General features: G+C 38.1%; 2 protein-coding genes across 3 annotated transcripts; one reads left to right on the top strand and one right to left on the bottom strand.

Moving 5' to 3' along the window:
- Positions 1–100: 100 nt before the first annotated feature.
- On the bottom strand, positions 101–3846 carry gmfg (glia maturation factor, gamma). Its single transcript, XM_032545365.1, has 8 exons — positions 3558–3846; positions 3126–3222; positions 2956–3005; positions 2560–2609; positions 2176–2258; positions 1352–1425; positions 945–1150; positions 101–459 (listed from the first exon to the last, which is right to left on the bottom strand). Exons 1-7 carry the CDS (start codon positions 3558–3560, stop codon positions 1079–1081), a joined length of 429 nt encoding a protein of 142 aa, XP_032401256.1. The 5' UTR covers positions 3561–3846; the 3' UTR covers positions 101–459; positions 945–1078.
- A 1333-nt stretch (positions 3847–5179) lies between these two features.
- samd4b (sterile alpha motif domain containing 4B) lies at positions 5180–20835 on the top strand. Of its 2 annotated transcripts, XM_032590687.1 has the most exons (14): positions 5180–5488; positions 7471–7516; positions 7667–8168; positions 9269–9745; positions 10387–10629; positions 11957–12066; positions 12361–12447; positions 12555–12828; positions 13775–13860; positions 13965–14080; positions 14218–14410; positions 15664–15790; positions 16668–16751; positions 17909–20835. In XM_032590687.1, exons 3-14 carry the CDS (start codon positions 7973–7975, stop codon positions 17935–17937), a joined length of 2022 nt encoding a protein of 673 aa, XP_032446578.1. In that variant the 5' UTR covers positions 5180–5488; positions 7471–7516; positions 7667–7972; the 3' UTR covers positions 17938–20835. The 2 variants fall into 2 exon arrangements, with proteins under 2 accessions (XP_032446578.1, XP_032446579.1); XM_032590688.1 differs by lacking the exon at positions 7471–7516.
- Positions 20836–20933: the final 98 nt, after the last annotated feature.

Here is a 20933-nt window from a genome sequence, read left to right as displayed (position 1 = left end):
CGCACTTTACAAAATGAAATCAATCGAATAATGTACAGTTACCAAACACCTAGTTTAAGTTTTATTTGTTCTGTCTTTGCTTCTTGCTTGAACTTGTTTGGAATTTTATTTTAGAGGAATGCTTCAGATTACTTTCATTCGTTTTATGTGTCGCAGTTCTGATCGAGTCATTACTAAACATTCTTACCTAACACCAATTACCTAAGAATTGGTGTTAAATATATATCTAACATTTTTATATTCATATAAATGTATGAATATGTTTAACATGGTTTCGCTTAAAATCAGGGCTAAAACTTGCAAAGAACAGCTGTTTGATGTTTAGCTTACACTTACAGAATTGAAAAACATCGTCAGTGGAAAAATGTATATATAACCTGCTTAAATTTTAAGGTAAATTAACTTGACGACTCAATCATTTTCATGGAAGCTCACAGAAATCCTATATTACAATATTAACCCTTTCATGCATAGTGGTCACTACAGTGGACAGCTATCTAAAAGCCATTTTCTTGTGCTTCCTGTGGATTTTTATGTTATAAATGCACACAGACCACTGAAGTGGACACTAATGCATCATAAAATATACCATCAACTACTGGCCATCAGCTGCAAATGCAAGAAATTATTTTTGTTAAATACAATATGGCCGACAGACAAAAAAGCATGAGAACAGACCCGGTCCTCCTTCTACTGTAGACGACTCTTGCAAGTAAAAAAAATATTGTGACATCAGATAACCCCTAAGGAACAATACTACTGATGTATTTTTCAAATAACAACTTTGTATTTGGACAAAATTCCAATTGATCACATAAAAATAAAAAATAAATTATTTTTACAAAAAAAATTTCCTACCTTTTTTATGCCTTAAGAAAAAAAATTTTAAAAATGGAAAAAACATTCTGACACAAAGGATCATAATTCATGCATGAAAGGGTTAAGGAAAAACTTGGAAACCAAACCTCTGCTGCTGTAAGTGAGCGTTTTAATGTCACAACAAACAAAAGAGGAAGTCAAATTCAGAATCTTGCTTAGGGAATGAGAAGCAGGTCTGAAAGTTGCAGAAGAAGCAGTTTCAGCGAAAAAACGCCAGCTGGTTCTTGAGCCATTCTTCAGTCAGGTCGTCGGCATTCCTGGTTTCAAAGATCTTCCAGAGCAAAAGAGATGCTATTAGTTAAACAAACAAACAAAAAAAAATCCAAATAATGGAAAGAACAACAGTATTTTAAATTTTTTTTACTTAGCATAACATGAAGTCCTGGCTAATTTCTGTCAATGAATGTTGTTTCAATGTCAGCCATTTTACTCGTCAGTCAGAAATAGCTCAGGACTAATAACTGACGGTTACCTTTGTGAGTTCTGCGATTTGGACCAGTCGATTCTTGCTGCCTGCGTACATCATCTGCTGCTCTGGCTTGCACCCTGTCATAAAATAGGGGTCAAATTAACATACAGAGAGAAAACAAAGTAATTCGCTGCCTTACAGGTTTTAATTCTGTTTTTGTTTTGTTGTAACAAAACAAAACAATTCAGCGATGCAAGTAATATTTCCAGAGGAATTCGTAAACCTAGGGTGTCCAAACTTTTTGTCACATGGGCCAAAATTGCTGAGTCAAAAGTACTCATGGGCCACGAAAAGCAAAAACAAAACTAGACAAAGATCAGGCAAATAAAGTTGTCCTTTTATTGTAGTAAAGGAATATTATTATTTCTAGATCCAAAAAAGAAAAAGGAATTTTGTATAAATTTGTTTTGTTTTTTTTGGCTCGATTGAGCAAATCAAGCAAGATTTGGGTCACTTCCTTTCAAAATGTTTGCTATATTTAGCCAAGTTTAGTATATCAGATGAAAGCAAATTTGGGTGCAGCAAAGTCAGCTGTTCAATAAAAGTCTCTGGATAGACGTGGCCCCACTTAAAAGCTTGGCTATATAAAGGCAAATACGTTGAGTTGTATTTAACATTTTCCATTTCAAGAAAATGTTTACAAACACTAAACATCAAGTACTTGCGCTGGATGGGCCAAATTTGTATCATTACTGAGTGACAGTTGGGATGGGGGTGCGCACAAATTCAATCAAATGGCCAACAAAGGGCCCCCAGGCCGCACTTTGGACACCCCTGGTATGAAAAAATTCAAAAACCTTATGATTCAGGAAGCTGTAATTACTTACCCATTGGGCTTGAGAAAATGAAACAGAGGGGATAAGACACTCTCCCATCCGCATGGGTGTATTTGTAGCTGTAGACAATGTATGTGAGCTGTTGTCAAGGAGAATCGCCTATCGTTTTAAAACTGTGCACACCTTTCAGTTTGAATGGTTAAAAACGTTTTTCTAACAGTGAGAATGATCCAGTCCCAAACAACAAAGTGAACCTTTGTGTTGGAGTGAGCGTCTGCTTTTTAATGACCTGTGCAGGTTTTTGCAAAAAAAAGATTGGGGAAAATGTAAATTCATTTCTATCTCTTTTCGATGATCATTGCTGCTTATGTCAGCGTCGGCAAAACTCCCAACTCTCTACAAAACGGGTGAATGCTGCCGACTCTCTCAGGATATCTGGGTTGGCGCTCGGGAAGCTCATTCCTCAGGTCGTCCAGTGAGATGTCCTGGAAGACAGTGAAGGATGTAAGTTATTTCAAAGCAGCATAAATAAATGCAAAATGTAGAAGGAGTGTCAAGATTTTATTTGTATGTTATTAAAAAGGCCATGTCGAAAACAGAAATAACAACAATCAAGCCTGATTAGTAAAAATCTGCTAATCCTTAGCAGATTTTTACATGTTTTTTTTTGACTGGTATTTTGATGATTTATTTTTGATGCTGATCTCGAATTCTTTGAAGGCCTCTGTGGCATCACCTTAATTCAGGACAGGAAATTCGCTCGATTGCTCCAAAAATAATATCATTTCCATTCACGAGATGGCTAAACTGGGACTAAACTAGCTAACTTACCTCATACTCCTCCTCAAGGATGACAAGCTGTTTCGCCATATCTATTTTAACTGAAATAAAAAAAAAAAAACTTCTTTATTACTGTTGAAGAACTAGAGTATCTATTGCAATACATTTGGAAAAACAAAATTGAATATTTTTCACCAGAATACAGTGCTTGCAGTACTTACTGAGTATGGCTGCATTGTTGGTTTCTTTTCGAAATCGGAACTTTTTCAGTTTTTCTCTCAGGCTTTCTTCCACGTCACACACGACCAGAGAGCTTGACTGGAAACAGGTTGCAAGAATACATCTGTCAAATAAAGCACTCGAACTATGACCTAATCAAAAAGAAGCCAAAAGAGCGCCTTACGTAGATGAGTTAAACTTTCATAACAAATTTGATCAGTCTGACATGCTAAGAGCAGGAAGTGTCATTCTGCACGAGCGAGAATCTAGTTTCCTGTTTGAACATGAGAGGCGGATGGTCGACTTTTGCGTTGGTACTAAAGTTAAAATGATTTATTTACGTTTTTCAATTCTTATGGGTAAAATATCATGAAGTTCAGAGAAATTAAGCTGCATTTCTAAACTCTAAAAGCCACTGTATTGACTGCACCTACCATCTCGAAAGGATCCTGTCCTGTATGACACTGCCTTGGTGAAACTGCTTGCAGCAAACAGCTTCTGTCAGATTGTCAGCAGATCCTCCTTCTGTTGACGAGGGGAGGGCAGACACACAACAAGAGTCTGCAGCAGGACTCTTTCCTCTTTTCACTGACATAACATCAGCCATCGTATTGCACAAGCACAGCTGTAAAAATGTTGTTCTTCATCGTTGAACACAGAAAGAAACCAGATTATTTTCAGGATTACCGGGACTCTTGTCTTGCATGTCATTGTCACCTACTTGCTTTCACCTCCACATTTCACACAGATGTATGTGGCTCTGGAAATGTGGAAATGTGTGTGTTCTGAACGAATTGGCCAACCTGAAGTATGTAAAACTGAAAACAGGAAGGGGTCGAGCACTAATCCCTGAGGTACTCCACGTCAACCCAGCGTGTAAGTTTTGTGAGCCATGGCAAGTTCTGTTTTGGAGATCTGGGTGAAATAGATATATCAACCCATAATTTTAAATGGTATAAGAGAAACGCTGTGGTTGAAATGATAAGGAATGAGGGTGGTGCTAAAATGGAGTGCAACTGCTGCAGCATTTCATTTATAGTCGGAGCTTTCGAGTTGGAAAATCAACTCGAAATATATATATATATATATATATATATATATATAGAGAGAGAGAGAGAGAGAGAGAGAGAGAGAGATATATCTATATATATATCTATATATATATATATATATATCTATATATATAGATATATATATATATATAGATATATATAGATCTATATATATATATCTATATATATATATAGATATATATATATCTATATCTATATATATATCTATATATATATCTATATATAGATATATATATATAGTGGGATGTCCCACTTTGTTCCAATTGATATATAACACTAGACACAGACTCGCTTTATATTAAAATTGAGACTTTTTGTTTGTACACAAGCTTTGCTATTTTATTGTATTTGAAACTGGGACTAGTTTGTCCTTTTCTACATATATCACACTCTATTAGTTTTATACTTTTTACATTAAAAATATCATTATTGAACATTTTGTCTTCTGGTTGAATTTATTGAATTTATTAATATTCATTCATATTAATTTTGCGATTTTGTAAACTAGTATGTTTGTCTGTACGATTACATTTTTAAATATAAAATTATACCTTTTTGCGAAATGCTTTTTTTTTTTTACTGTCACTTGAGTCATTTCTTGGACGGCTACCTTTTACTTTGAGTAAGAAACGTTGAAGTGGTGTTACTCTTACGCGAGTGTGGTTTTTGGGTAATCTACTCTACCCACCTCTATTTATGAAAAAAAAATGGACATGGCCAAACCACATACTTGTGTTCCATTTACACTCAAATTTACCACCTCAAATTTGAGGTGGTAAATTTACCACCTCCCACTCCCACCCCTCCAAAAAATCTCCTACGGGAATGAGTGTGACCACCATAAGCCTACGGAGGCTTGACTTCTGTAGGTTTTTTTTTTTTTTTTTGATAACCTACCAACTATTCACCCGACAGTGGAGGCTTTGAAAGGTCTGGAACAGTGGGCGGAAAACCATTTTACGTACGTGAAAACGTATGACACGGTGCCCACGTCTTACGTCAACTCAAAATCGAAGAGGATTTCTCCAGGCGTACACTCCTTATTTTCTGTATCCCAACTAGCGTTTTTGTACATACGCTTATTCAAAAAAATGTTGTATTTAAAACAACAGTTTCTCGCCACCGCCAATGACAATTCTTAAGGGTTATTATGCGTGGGGGTGAAAACAAGCGTTTCTGCCAACTAAGCTAACGCAACTGCAGCCGTTAGCAGAACTATTCCTACTCTTCTGTCGAGCTAGCTGTGGATTAGCACTTTAGCCTAGCTCGCTAACCAGGCACATCTGAGAAAGGTAAACACATTTTCAAATTCCATGTATTGTAAATAGCAGCTTCTGGATATTTGTGTTGTTATTTAGCCATTACCTTATCTCCAGAGAAATTACCTTTAGTTGGACCGTTTTCGTCGCAAATTCTTGAAGTGCCAACGGAGAAAAGGTGTAGCAGCAGCGTCAACGCAAAACAATACAAATCCCGAATCCCTCACCAGAGACTAGGCCGACTAGGCTAACTCCAGTTTACCTCTACTAAATATGCTCAACTGTTTGAGGACACGTTTTGCTTTAATTGTCACTGTTAAAATCACGATTCACACACCCACTACTTCCAAGTTGCAGTCGACATATGATACAGAGCTTAGTTTTTCTGTTATAATGCTAAGTGAGATACCATTTGCCGTGATGGGAGTTAGCTCTTTTGACATGTATTTAAATCTCACATACCCTTTGCTATTTAGATGTGCAGAACAATTTTCTCTTGATCAGACCATTTGTATTATAATTGTATCATAGAATGACAAACTTTGCTACTCGTTTTATAACAGTACAGTTTGGAGTAATACCTTTTTTTCTTTCGCTATTAACTAATACAGAGTATAACACTCGTCCAAGGAATAGTTGATTTATTGGTTTTCTTTTACATACATTTCTTATTGTTGTGTTGGAACATGTGTTTTTTCAGACATACTTGGGAAGCAACGTTTTGATTGCTGAACTCTTGAAGGCTTTTATTTATGTTCCATTCTTCCTCACTGGCTGTGCTCGCATGTTATTTCATAATTGTCTACTCAAATTTTCTCTCAGTGAACTTTTTGAACTTCTGTGTTCATCATTTATTTACTTCCATAGGTGGAAGAACCTGCTATTCCTAGATATTCCATTGATACCACATTTATGTTTTTAGCATCACGTCCCATCCACAAACTTCAATGTATATTCTATGTGTCTATGTCTACCACTTATATATATATATATATATATATATATATATATATATATATATAAAAGCCACATGTTAAGCAATGCTCCAGAAGATGCTCCATGTTTATAATATATCAACCTAATTATGTTTTAAACTCTTCCACTCGTTAGTTTTAGTGATTTTGCTGACTGATATTTGTTAACAAACTTATTATCCTGAGATACTGTATTTATGCTAAGATAAGGTGAACTCCATTTATTAACTTGGTGACTTTAACTATATAGACAGTTGGTTGCACTGGGTTTTATGTTGGGTGATTTGGAGGACTACCGGTTATTTTAGTAATCAATTATTCTATCTATTTATTCAGGCGATTAATCTGTTAGAAAATATAGGTGCATTCTGCAGCCTTTTCATTTAACCACTTAAGCCTTTTTGTACAATAGTAAAAAAACATTAATAGATGCAAATAGTTTAATTCATTTTGACATTTTATTGCATAAAATACAATAGCATATCATTCCTTTAGTATATGCTCGATCATTTTCAGCAAATGATGTATCTGCAGGTTTAAGAAATACTTCTGACTTCAACATGTGAAAAGCTCCGCCCTTTCTGCAGTACAGTGTAGATTCAATCTGTTGACTATTTTTTAAATCAACCAGTTATTAATTGGATGGCAAAAATTGGCAATTGAGAAATTGGAGATTTATTTAACACAATTTGAACTGGATGAAGCTAAAACTATGCCACTTTAGGTAGAACATTGTTGTTGTTTTTTTTTATCGTAAATGCAAAATAAATATTTTTTTGCAGTTTTGCTTAATACCTGCTCTAAGTGCGTTGTTCCTTCAGCAATTATCCCTTTTCTTTTGAGTCTGTATACTCCAGTTAACAATTATTTGATTATTAAATTAGTTGACGATTATTTAAATAATTGATTCGTCACGATTAATCGTTTCAGCCCTAGTGATTTGAATATAGGGTTTAATACAAATGTGCATCACCTTTTCTAGATTTTTTTTGTTTTTTAAATTGCAAAAGTTTTTAAAATGATGCATTGTTTTTCTTCCAGCTCGCAGCTATATGGTACTTTATGCCGGCCTAACATAAAATCCCAGGTTTGTGGCGCTATATGTGAAAATGACCTCAAGCATGAAAATAAATACTAGTGATTTAACACCGGTATCTATTTTTTAAATAGTTTTAAAAATTGTATTCTTAAAACAATTTTGATAATTGTTTTAACTTTATTTTGTTGATCTAAATAGGGCACAGATGACTTGAAGTAACACAGCTCCTCCGTCGTGAGCCATTACCTGCTACGGCCGACGCACAGTGACCATCGAGGCATCTTAAAAAAAAAAAGAAAGAAAAATCCCAGACAGCATTCGTGTCTGCAGCTCCTCCAGCACCTGAACCATGTGAGGGGGCCCCCTCGGTCCGGCCTGAGGGGAACCCTGGACTGTTGAAACGACGACCCCCCGATCCCCGCTGTGCGGGGAAGGACTCGTCCCGTCTCAAACTTATCAAACCCCCTCAGATCCCCGCCCGCACACTCCCACTCTCCCCACGCCATGATGTTCCGGGATCAGGTAGGTATCCTCACAGATTGGTTCAAAGGCTGGAATGAGTGCGAACAGACGGTGGCGCTCTTGTCGCTCCTGAAGAGGGTGTCCCGCACGCAGGCTCGCTTTCTCCACATCTGCCTAGAACACTGGCTGGCAGACTGCACTGAGATCCACATCCTTGAAGCTGAGGCCAACAATGCAGGTAACTCCGATATACCGTTTGACATAAGGGTGTGAACAATTAATCAACTTACAACTAATTATTGATTACTGGTTTATTAGATTAAAATTAGCTCCAATCGGACATTTAAGGTCTTCAGTTAGACCTTCTTTAAGTCTTGTAGTTTGGCCGCCATCCAGCAGAGGCAGCTGATCCGGGAGGAAAGATGGCAGGGCTATTTTTGAACAGGAAAGAGAGGGTCCAAACAGAGTCCGGTGTGAGATGTAATATTTACTTTACGCGGTACTGTTTTGAATTATAAGCACCTGAAAAGTCCCTTAAGTTTGCCCTTAATAGAGCGCATTCAGCCGAGCTGCATGACGGAGCTTCTGAACCCAAAACATACCGATGTGCTACGAAGGTTGGGATGATGCGACAGAAAAGCGAAGGACATAACAGAAAAATAAGCACGGTTGATTTTGAGAGCTGTCGTTGTCGGTTAAAGCGCTTTATGGAGCGAAGTTTTCACATTCCTGTACATGAATGCTCTGTTCATGGGGAATTAAATGTGTAATATATTTTATTGTTTTTCGTCTTCTGTTTTTCTGGTAAGCAATGTCTTAAGAGGTTCCTGTTTTGTTATTTTTAATAGACATTATATTATATTTCTGTTTATTCGGTCTGTTTAATTCAACTGACCCAAAATATTGTAAGAATTAACTATGTTGGGCGCAGCCATGATGCAAAGGTAAAGCATCTATCCAGGAGCCTCAGTCCTCCACGTGTCGACACTGGTTGAGTCCCAGCTGTTGACGCATGTCTTCCCCCTCTCATTACTTGCTTTCCTGTTGGACCACCCTCAAATAAAGGCCACCAGAGCAATCCCTTCACGCTATGGAAAGACTGTCATCCCTATTAATACAAAAGACAACTCAGGTTTTTAATAGTCAACTAATTGTTAGTTGATTGATAAGATCAGTCGACTTTCGATTAACTCAATAATCAGTAACTGATTATTGTAACTATGTTACAGTAACCATCTTTTGCTATCTATAAGTAAATGATGTAATAATGAATCTGCTTTACTAAGTATCAAAATATTCATTAATTTAGCTCTTTTTTTATTTATATATATTAATCAGCAACCGTCAGTCAGTGGCATCAGGAGCCGAAAGAAAAGGTGGTGTCCCTGCTGCTGTCCCACTTGCCTCTGCTTCAACCACGCAATTGCGAGGCCAAATGTGAATACATGAAGCTGCTGCAGAAAGTGCTGACTCACACCATTGAGAGTAGCCTTTTCGTGGAGGAAAGCCGGCAGCTGCTCTCCTATGCACTCATCCACCCCGCCACCACCCTGGATGATCGCACCTCGCTCGCCTCGTGGCTAAACCACCTGGAGGAACACCTTTCCAGCGGCTACGCATCCAGGGCGCCACCCAGTCCTTACCACCCGCGGCAGAGCTCGGACGAATGGCCCGGCTCGGCCGAGGCCCTCGACCCCGGCAACGCGTGGCCAGACAAGTCCCCGTCGTCCAGCACGTCTCCCGCGGGCCAGAACGGACACATGCCGTTCCCAGGCGGGCTGTCCTCACCAATCAGTGGGAACGGCAATAACACAGGTATGGGTGGTAAGCCTTTTTTTTGAGAGTCAAATGTGCTAGAACAGTGTTGGCCGCCAGGGGGCGTTATGAAAGTTGGAGATGAGAAAAAATAAACAAGAATAAATAAAAAAAATCTGAAATCCATAATTCTTTTAATCTTTTATCAAAATTTTTGTTTTCTGTTTGTCAAGCATTTATTATTTTCTGGCAAAGAAAAAGACCAAAAGATCTGCTGCAAGGAAATAGATTTTTTTGGTCTGGTCAAATAAAATTTTGTGATTTTATATCAAATATTATGTACTTTCTTGTAATCACAAGAAAATTAGATTTTCTGGTAATAGTCATAATATATTATCTGATAATATTTCCTGCCACAGAACTCATGACCATCTAAAATCAAAGGTATGATGCCAATTTATGCTAAATGAATATCATAATTTCTTGAACAGATAATCAAAAACTTTCTAAAAGTTGATGTTTCTCTGCATCTTTTGTAGCATTGTCTGTGGGTTTCCAAAGTGGGTCACTGGCCAGCGGTTAATGCTCTGTGGGAGGCCATGGCATGGAAAAGTTTGGGAACCCCAGTGCTAGAATACCGCTTTTGTAATAGAGATGGCTACGAGGGTTAAAAATATGGTTGCTTTTGATCGCTTTTCCAGGTCTAGTCGGACACATGCAGCCAAGCCCTCTGAAGAAGCCCATGCAGGTCATCCCTTCCAATTCCCTGGCCTGTGGCTCAGAGTGGGGCAGCCAGGACGACGCGGGGGGGCGACAGAACTTCATCTCCACAGACCACGCACCGCTTTCACCTCAGAGCAGCATAGCGTCTTCAGGCAGCGAACAGACAGAAGAGCAGGGCTCCGCGCGCAACACTTTCCTGGAGGACGGCAGCGGCATGAAAGGTCAGAATTAGCTCTTGTTTGGCTCTGGTCACATTCACCATGTTGTTCACTATAGTACAACCTTACTATCAACTGTGCTTTCAGGATTTTGTGTACTTCGTTGTGTTGATTCGTTTTGTCTTTATCGCTATTTAGAAATTGTGAGCAAAAATTAGATTTGTGATTCTTTCTGCAACCCATGGCTCTTCAACCCCAGCCTCTTCAATCTGATTTGAGAATTATGTTCCAGTTCCTTCAGACTAGCCAGCACCAATTAGCAAACACCTGGTGGAACTGTGCATCTAAAGTCATTATACAAGCAAGTTCTCAGTGCAACGCTGGTAAAAACGTTGTTAAAGGGTTAATAGAGGAGCCATATTGTGATGACTTCCTGCAGGTGGAGTTTCAGAAAGAGCAGGAATTTTTAAAGAGGCAGAGGTTAAATTTAAAGGGTTAAATTATGAAGTCAATTTAAATTATACTTCATATACATTGTATTTTTTTAACAACTTGATTGTGCTATAAAATGTTACTATGTGCCTGCCACTTGAAAAAGCTATAATCTAGTTTGACTGTGCATACATTTTTCACCAGTAAATTTACAATAATTCAAAACCTGACTGGGTAGCCTGTGTGTAAATGTGCATAATGTTGTAAAGGAAAATATGACCAAATATGTAAGTCTGCCTATAAATACTGTACTTGGCTCAACAGGGCTTCATTTTGATTGGCAGGTCAAATGCTGAAACATCTAAACACTTTAAAAAAAAAGGAAAACCTACAATTTCTGTTGCATGAACCTTCTTGAGTTCAGTAGCCATCATATTAAAGCTTAGAGCCTTCCTTTGATACATAAACTATGATAGTCTTGTAAATTATTTATTTTCTGTTGGAACCAAAATTACTACACAGCTACCACTGTATCTGTAAAGGAAAGCTGCAGAACGTTATTTTACGTGGCACAGCTCTTAAACAAAAAAAAAACTCCTAACTTTCAAAATGGTACTACGGTTGTAATAACAGCACAAATGCAGCAATCAGGTCTTGCTTAAAGTTTATTTTTCCAGGTCTCTGTTCTGTCATTTATGTCCAGTGGGAGCAATGATTATTACTCGCGTGACTTTGTTTACAAATTATGGTCTGCTTGCAAAAAAAAGCACAATGGGAAAGCAAACCGCAACAAACTAAAAAAAAAAAAGTCCGCTTTTGGTCCGGACCAAACTAGCGGACCAAGGGACTTTCCTGGTGTGAATAAACCCTTCGCCAATCGTTAAAAAAGGTTGATATTTTTTAATCATCTGACTGACGGTGCTACTTTTTTTTTGACCGTTGTGCGTCCTCTTTGCAGATGTTCCTGCATGGTTGAAGAGCCTTCGCCTTCATAAATATGCATCCCTATTCTCACAGATGACCTATGAGGAGATGATGATCCTTACGGAGCAACATCTAGAATCTCAGGTGTTTCCATTTGTTCTGTCATCTTCACTGCTCGCCGACTGTGATTTCTGTACAGTCTTCAAACCTGGTGGTGCGTAAGCTCTCAATGAGGCGTGAAATTAAACAATGAACCCTACAGTTATATTGAGCCAGTCACACATTGTAGGAAATTGTCGAATATTTTCCCCCTCCCCTCGCCTTCCTTGAAACAGACGGTGATTAGGTTTGTTATTTAGTGACTGCATGAATTGCTCAGTGTGCCTTGATGACACGACTTCTCACACCAGTCTGCTTTTTGTCTTCTGTCTTGTTCAGAACGTCACGAAAGGAGCGCGACACAAGATTGCGTTGAGTATCCAGAAGCTGCGAGAGAGACAGAGTATACTCAAGTCTTTAGAGAAGGTGAGTATTTCAGCTTCCTCTGAAGCTAAAAAAAAAAGACATCAAACATCTAAATTCAGAGTGTACACTTCCACATTTTTGATATTGATGCCCTTATGTCCGGTCAGGATATTTTGGAAGGGGGGAACCTGCGCAACGCCCTCCAGGAGCTTCAGCAGATCATCATCACACCAATTAAGGCCTACAGTCCTCCCAGCGCAGCACAACCCATCTCGGACACCTCCACTAACTCAACAGATGGCACAAAAACAGGAGCAGACAAAGAAGCGACATCCGAGGACTTGCAGTCCCACAACCCACCCCCCTGCGACGGAGACTCGTCGGTCACTCCCATCTCAGATGGGGACATAGCGGGACAGTTCACTCGTGTAATGGGAAAAGGTAACACCATTAACCTCTCAGCTTCAGATTGTGGCTGATTGGAGTTAAATTAGGTTAATAGGTCAAATTGTATTACTTATTTACAGTGTTTTGTGAAATTATTTATGCTCCCAAAACAAAACGTTTCAACATTGTGTCACGTAACAATGACAATCCTCAGCGTACTTCATTGGGATTTTATGTGATATAGCAAAACAAAGTTGAGCACAAGTTGGAAATGGGGAAAAAATAAGCACAATTAAAAAAAGAAGAACGAAAGAAAGAAACTAAAATGTTCATGCTTCGGCATTGAGCTCCGCCTCCTGAGCCAAATGTTTGCATCACAACATTTCACTGAAAATCCAGCTGCAAGTCATTTAGAGTATATATCTACCAGATTTGCACATTTAGGGACTAAAGATAGGTCCAATAGGTCTGATTTGGATCCAATCATACAGATTAGATTTGAATAATTTATGAACAGCATTATTTAAATCTTAAGTCAGACTTTCTATTGGTCTGGCCTTTCACTGGGCCAGTTTAACTTGTGTATATACTTTACTCCAAACCTTTCTCCACTGGAGCTTTGGGTGTATGAAAATATTTTGCAAATGTTCATGATGCTGTAGTTCCAATATAATTTTGACCCCCCTCAAATTGGACTTTTAATATTTGATACAATAGCATTATTGTAATTGGACAGCAATACAAGTCCACACCAAGCTGCTATTTATATGTAAAAAAATGTTTAAGGCCATTAAACATTTTTCTTCCACTAAATGGTTACATTCTGCTTTGTTGGTCTTTTACATGAAATCCCACTTGACGAAATGCGCAAGATTCTTACACGTTACTAATACAATCTTTATTAATTGTCAGTTGTAAATCCTAAAATTATGGCCTTTTCTCTGTGTGCCTCACATCCTTTACATGTCTGGTAATATAAAATATTGTTTGGCCATCTCAGTGTGCACCCAGCTGCTGGTTTCAAGGCCAGATGAAGAAAACATCAGCTGTTACCTTCAACTTATTGAGAAGTGCCTAGCACATGAGGTGAGAAGTAGCTTCTATTTTTTGTTCTTGGTCAGTATGTTGCATGCAAGCCGTATCAGTTATCAGAAGCTACATTTTTAGAGGCTTTTTATTTTGGGTATTAGGCTTTCTCAGAAACTCACAAGAAAAGGCTGGTCACCTGGAAGCAGCAGGTCCTCAAGCTGCTGCGCCTGTTCCCTCGGAAAGCTATGCCGGACATGTCGGCGTACCGACAGAAAGGGTGAGGCTTCCTGCTTTCTTGTACCTTTGATCTTTCTCCTAACCACTGTTTTTGTCAGGATAACTTAATGTAACCTCACTGAATTCATCCTCCTCTTTCCTCTCTATAACTTCCTTTTTCTACCTGTGCTGTTTCAGCTGGAACTATGGGTCAAACTCCCTGCCCACAGCAGGCTCTGTGAGCGGGGGTGTAAGCCGACGGGGCCAGAGGCAGTTCCCAATGACCCCTCGTGGACTCCCAGCTGGGCGCATGTGTCTTCCTGGCGGGATCGGTGGAGCATCTCCACGCCACACACTCGCTAATCCTGCGTTGGCAGGACAGGGTAGACAAGTCAGTATTACCTCCAGGGAATAAAAACTGGCTCCTGCCTAGCATAGAGTGATCTTAAGCTAAAAGTGAGGTGTCCACTCACCTGTAAAAAAAGTCTTAAATTTATGTATGTAAAATGGAAGTCTTTAAATGCCTTAAATTCATTTTAAAAAATGTAAGTTGGCCTTAAATGTTACTTTCAATGTTATCTTCAACTCATCGAAGTTAATAAGTCCTAAATATGCCAGTCACTGGTCTTAAATGTTGTTGTTGTGGGACTTTTCTGTCAGGCAAAAGTTTGAGTCGCATGCCAACATCGTGGTTGAGTTCTGTGACTAAATGCGGTCGCTAACTAGCTGTTAATATACCTTTGCTAACTAACTAGCTTTTTTTATGCGTCTATACTGGGTAGGAGAAAATATAGAACAAGTTGGCTGGACAATGTTTGTTCTTGCCACTGGACCACTTTTTTTGCCAACCAGTATGAGCCAGCAGGGTCCACTAATCATCACCTATATTAAGACTTTTTTCTGTCTTAAATTTCATTCGAGCTGGCAGTAGAAAGGTCTTAAATTTGACTTGCTGTAACCTGTAGATACCCTAAAAAGTATTTTAATATATTAAGCTTTTTTGCATTTTGTCAAGTGATATCCAAAGGGTTGGTATTTTATGTGATGGAGTAATAGTACTATATAATTGTAAGGTGGAAGGGAAGAGAGAATATTTTTTTTAAATACATTTTCCAAAAAGTCAAATTTGGTTTTAGCAGAGCAGAAAATCTTCTTACATGTACCGTTTCCTCAACTTCACTCAAGCTCTTATGTTAAAAATACAAAATGTTTATATTTTGATTTGCATAACATGCATACGTTTCCTTCCAATTATCAATTATGTGCTTCATTATGGTGGTGAATGAAACAGTGTCTCAATAAAATACATTAAAGATGTTTTATTGTGGAAAACATAGGGAAAAATTCAAAAGTTGTCCAAAATCCTGCAAGGCGCTAAACCTGCTGTATGAAAGGTCCAAGCACTCATAAATGCGAAAATGTTGATAACGGGAATGAAGTTTAAGTGGATGACATTAGACGTACCGTGCAATTTGAACCGAATGCATGTTTTTAAAAACTTTATCACAAACACCGGTTTTCCTTTCTTGTCCTTTTTTTGAGTCAGATTTTTCAAATTATTTTTGCATGTATCTGAATGATTAGCAAACAGTTTCCAAAAGTCTGAGTCAGATTGATATGACACGGTGTTGTTTTCCTCCACAGAACCTGTGGTTCGCCAACCCTGGGGGCAGCAACAGCATGCCAAGTCAGAGTCGCAGCTCTGTGCAGCGGACCCACTCGCTTCCTGTCCACACATCTCCACAAACCATGCTCATGTTCCAGCAGCAAGGTGGCGCACATCAGCATATGTTCATTATGCTCATATACTTACCAACAAGCTATAGTTATTCCTTTTTTTTTTTTTTTAAATAAACCATTATTTTTAGTAGTAAGAAACTAAGAATAGTTTTCCACTACACATTTTTAACTGTGGTGTTTGCGTCATTATTATTTTTTTCTCTTCCAAAACTGTTAATTATTAATTAGATTAGTTGAAAGTGGCTAATGTGACTGCAACCTAATGACTTGCTAATAGCTACAGAAGTTGTATGAACATTAAAATCTTGCTGTGTGCCTCAAAATGATTTAGTTCATTTTTGAACCCTGCAGACAGACATTGCATATTTAAAGGTGTATCTCAATTGAACATAAACAATAATACTACTTTTACTGCTTACACAATGGACAAAGCAGACTACGTTCACTATGTTATGTTCACTGTCATGTAACATAACAATCTGTATATTTTTGACTTACCATACTTAGCTGCATTTTTTTTAATCTCCCAATACTATTTTTAGTAGCAGTACTGTATTATTTTTAAGCATGCTTTGGTTTTGATTGTTTTTTCTAGTTTTTTTTTACATTTGTGTGCGTATGCATGCCCCCACTTACTTTAACTTGCTGCTGTGACACCCGGATGTCAACTATTTTCTTTGCTAACAATTTACCTATCTTTCATTAGTTGATAAAGTAGAACTATTTGGTGCATTTTCTGTCTCACAGCATGCTTTAATCCTGATTTTTAAAATAGATAAAAAAAACACATCCATCCTCTTTCTACATGCAAGAAAAACATATCGGACATTTTTAAAATTTAACATGGGAAAAAAAGCAAATGATTGAGTGAATAGGATCTTAATGTCGATTCTTCCCATTTTCTTAAGAATGCCAAGTTCCAGGTTCTGACCTGGAGATCAACCCCACGCTGGAGTCACTGTGCCTCAGTATGACGGAGCATGCCTTAGGGGGTAAGTGTCCTCACCACACATTAGCTATCCATGCTACTACCTATGAAACCTTACATGTTTGTTCACTCAAACATCAAGCACACCAACTTGTGGTGTGCTTGATGGGAAATTATGAGAAACAGCTGTGTAGCCAGAAGAAAACTACTAATCACTGTTTGCATTTCCATTGCAAATTGGTGCAAAACTTTGTCAATATTCTGCTAATGGCTGAAGAACAAAATTTTGCACAATTAATATATGGAAATAAGTTTGTTCATGCTATAAGTCATTAAAAACAAACACACCGCGCCATCGTCCTCCAGCTACTTCCTGCCATCGTCTTCTTGGTTGTTTGTGTCAGTGGCAACATCTGGTTGCTGATCAACCAGATGTGTTTCATTGCAGTATTGTGAAATAAACCAAGTTTGATACAGACAAAAAAAAAACCCACCTCATTTTAGTGGCAAAAGGTTTTATAAAAAAAACCCCGATGTATCTTTCTATGGACCCATTTGTGTCTTTAATAAAGCTGATGATGATGATGATGGCAGCTTTTTTTTAAATTAGCGTGCTAACATTACGCAAATTTATTCTCAACATATCAAATTGCTCAGCATGGTCAATGGAAACTCAGCAAGTGAGGGCAACCAGAGAAAAAGACTTCAACTTGCAAGGGAAGTTGAATGTTACAGATGAATGTAGAATTATTTCAACTGATTGTCTCACTTCCAGTATTTGCTATTTATATCTGCACCTGAATAGGGAATAAACTGTTTAAAATTAAAAAGTAAAAAAAAAAAAAAATAGATTAAGAAAACTTAGCAAAACTTTGAAAACAGGTGGTACTGTTTAAAAAAGAAAAGAAAAAGTAAAATGACATCGTAAAGGTGGCGCATTTCATATCCACTGTCTTGAATACAATAACTGTGATTGAAATGCATTCATTAATGTCAAGATTAATGGAATAAGATTGAGATTACATTGGAAAACATTTTTAAAAAAAGCTGTTTTAATGGGTTCTAGTCATTATACATACTGCCACCTACTGGACAAGAGATGCACTTTCACACCCCAAACAATTTCAACATCACCAGAGTTTCCCTGCCTGACAAAATGAAGACTTATATGTATGCACTCAGTGTAGGCTGTTGCCTAATTGTGTCTCGTCTTCTTCTCAGATGGAACTGATCGGACATCAACAATATGAAGAGGAAAAAAAAGACACTTCATTTGAGGCCTGCTCGGTTCAGCACAAAGACAGATGTGATGCTTCAGAAAAGAAACAAAAAAAACCCCCAGGCAACGCAGTCACTACAATATGACAAAAAAACTGTGTATATGTTCTTTAATATTTTTGTACTTTATTATATACAACTAAGTTTATTAAAAATGGAATACAGATGATTATTATATTGTGGAACAGAGAAACGGTGAACTGCGTCGGCTGGGCCATGTCACCTGCAGCAGGACTGTGACATGGTCGTGCAGCGGTTCAGTTTACCACGATACGGAGAAAAGAAAAAAAAAAAGAAGCAGTGGATTGGTGCTGTCTTTAGGGGTTCTGCCCTGAATTTGCTCTTCTTCTCTTACTGCCTTGGAACAAGGTTTTCTATCCACAACACACTGACAGCCCCTTCACCCGTGTTCTAGATTCGAAAAAAAAAAAAAAAGAAGTTTCCAGCCACAAGTGAGGCACTTTTATTAACTTATCTTTGATATTAGGCACTAACTGTAATTGGTCATCATGGTACACTCTCTGAGGTTTCACCTGGAGATTGGTGTTAACCTACTAATCCGATAGACAGCTCTAGTCAGGGCTTTAAAATTAGGCTGTTCCTTTTTTTTTTTTTGTTCTTTATGTCCTCGTTGGAAATTTCGTTGCACAAACGGAAGCCAGAGGACCAAACAGGAGTGAGTAATAGTTTGTATTTCAACTTTAGGACATCTCTTTTTGTTTCACTTTAACATATAAAGTAAAAAAAAAAAAAAAAAAAAAAAGCAACTGTCCTCCTCTAAGCTTCTACAAAGCCAAAGACAAGGGTTGTGCGTTTGTTAATTTGTGAAAGATATTTGTAGTGAGTTGCAGCAGAACAATTAAACGAAAAAAATAGCAGTGTGAAAAATTCTTGCCAGCTGCAACTTGTCTTTTATTTTAACGTCCTACGTCATAAATGATGATGAATCTCATTTTGTGCCAGGGAAACTCTCGAAAAGGGGTGAGAGGACGGCCTAGCTGGCAAGGTTTATACCGTGTAGGAGCTTGTTGGATATTGAACTGATGAACGCGAAGAGGCCAGAGCGTTTTCAGTTTACGATCCAGTGAACGCTAAATGAAAACGATCTCGATTCTCTTGTGGGGCAAAGGGGAACTTTGCGATTGGCTTTTGGAAAACGTTTAAGAAACGCTCGCAGCGCCCTCGTCCTTTTAAAAACGGCCAATGTGATGATTTGATGAATCATTCTTTTATTTCTTTTGAGGTGCTTGACGATGTCCATGTTTTGTTTTTTCCTGTTTGTCTGTATTTCAAGTCTCAGAGCTCCCTACGTTATCTGTTATCAGTGTTGAATCAAAAACTTGTCTCTCTTTTTTTTTTTTTTTTTCTCCCAGCCTCTGTCTTTGAATGTGACAGAGCCGGAGGTGCATGTTTGTGTGATAATGGACGTTTTGGATCACTTTTTGGTTGCTTCATAAGGCAGGGAAAAGAGAGAGAGAGAAAAAAAACCATTCGTATATTATTTCAACAGAGCCATAGGAGGTCTGTCTAGTAAAGATGGTTATTTACAGATATCTTTTTTCCAATTGTATTTTTTACTCTTCCCTTGATATTGATGACTTGTGCTTCTTTTCTATAATCGCATGTTTTGCCACACTAATGCAGCACTGTTGTAGATAAGAGGATATGATGGCTGACGGCGCCAGGTGTCGCCAACGGCTAGAGACCAGTCATCTTGCAACAGATGTTGTATTCATATCGCCTAAATGTCACTGTTTACATCTTTCTGGGATGATCCCCCGATTCATAATATTTGATGTCATGAGTAATCTATTGTCTCGCTATGTAACACATAAAAGAACTGAAGCCTTTCTCGCTTTTGAGATGGCTGGGTGGAGTCTTAAACGAAAAACGGTCCTCTGTCTGCAAATCTGTGGACTCCAAATAGCACTCAGATTTTTATTATTTTTATTTTCCCCTGTTTATACAAAGTTAGGATGACGCGGTGAGGAGAAAGAACAGCTTTCTCTCTGGCCGTGTGATTTCAAACTGTTAGCTGTCCATGTCCTGATAAAACTGTTCATCTGGTGCCTAAAATTCAAACACTCGAAACATTTCTTTTAAAAGTGGCCGCATTCTAGTCATGGATTTCTACAGAGCAGGCTCTCAGATTGATCTGACTTAGTAACAAAGCATTGCACCCACACAGCCTGAACTCCAGCTTGTGGGGTAAATGCGGGCTTTACGACACGCAATCTACTTTTTCTTTTTTAACAGTCCACTATGTTCATCAGCTGTGTTGTTACAAATGGCTCAGATTATCCTTTTCATAGCCTCTGTTGCTTTCAACAGCCTATTTATTACATTTAATGGACACAGAGGTACAATACAGATTTCTGCAAGTGTGTGTTTATGATGCTGATGCAGCAGGGGATGACGATGCTTATCTGAGCCAAAACTAAAAAATGATGATGCGATGAGTAAACTGAAACACTATCGACGGGCCAAGGAATACGTTTACTCCATGTTTACATTCCAGCGATCCAAGTTGAGTTGGGGAAATGCGTTTAATGAGTTCAGCCTGGTGTTAGGAATCCAATAGAAGAGGCACAGAGTTTGTGTCATATGGAGACATCTACCAAGTGTTGCCCAGGGTTTATGATAGTTCAATTCTGCAGCCAGCTGCAGGTCACACTGCGCGTGTTTGTCATGTACAATTTATATTTAATTATAAATAACTTTTCCCCTGACATTTTCTAATATTTTGTGAACCTTTTGCATCACATGCTTTATTCTACTTTTCTACTGTCACTTTTGTGTGAGAATGGTCTGAAGTACAACATCCGTCGGATCATGACAGTCCAAATAAAGAGGTTCGGTTCTTTTGCAAACTAAAGTTGTGTTTTTTGTGTCCACTCCTTGGATTGACTTTTGTACGTTAGAGAAGAATCGTATTCATATCAAAACGTCTCGTTTGCTTTTATTTTAG

The sequence above is a fragment of the Xiphophorus hellerii genome, chromosome 18, assembly GCF_003331165.1.
Source record: "Xiphophorus hellerii strain 12219 chromosome 18, Xiphophorus_hellerii-4.1, whole genome shotgun sequence".
Classification (NCBI taxonomy): Eukaryota; Metazoa; Chordata; class Actinopteri; order Cyprinodontiformes; family Poeciliidae; genus Xiphophorus; species Xiphophorus hellerii.
The sequence above is the reverse complement of the archived record's forward strand: the minus strand, read 5'-3'. Positions and strand labels throughout refer to the sequence as shown.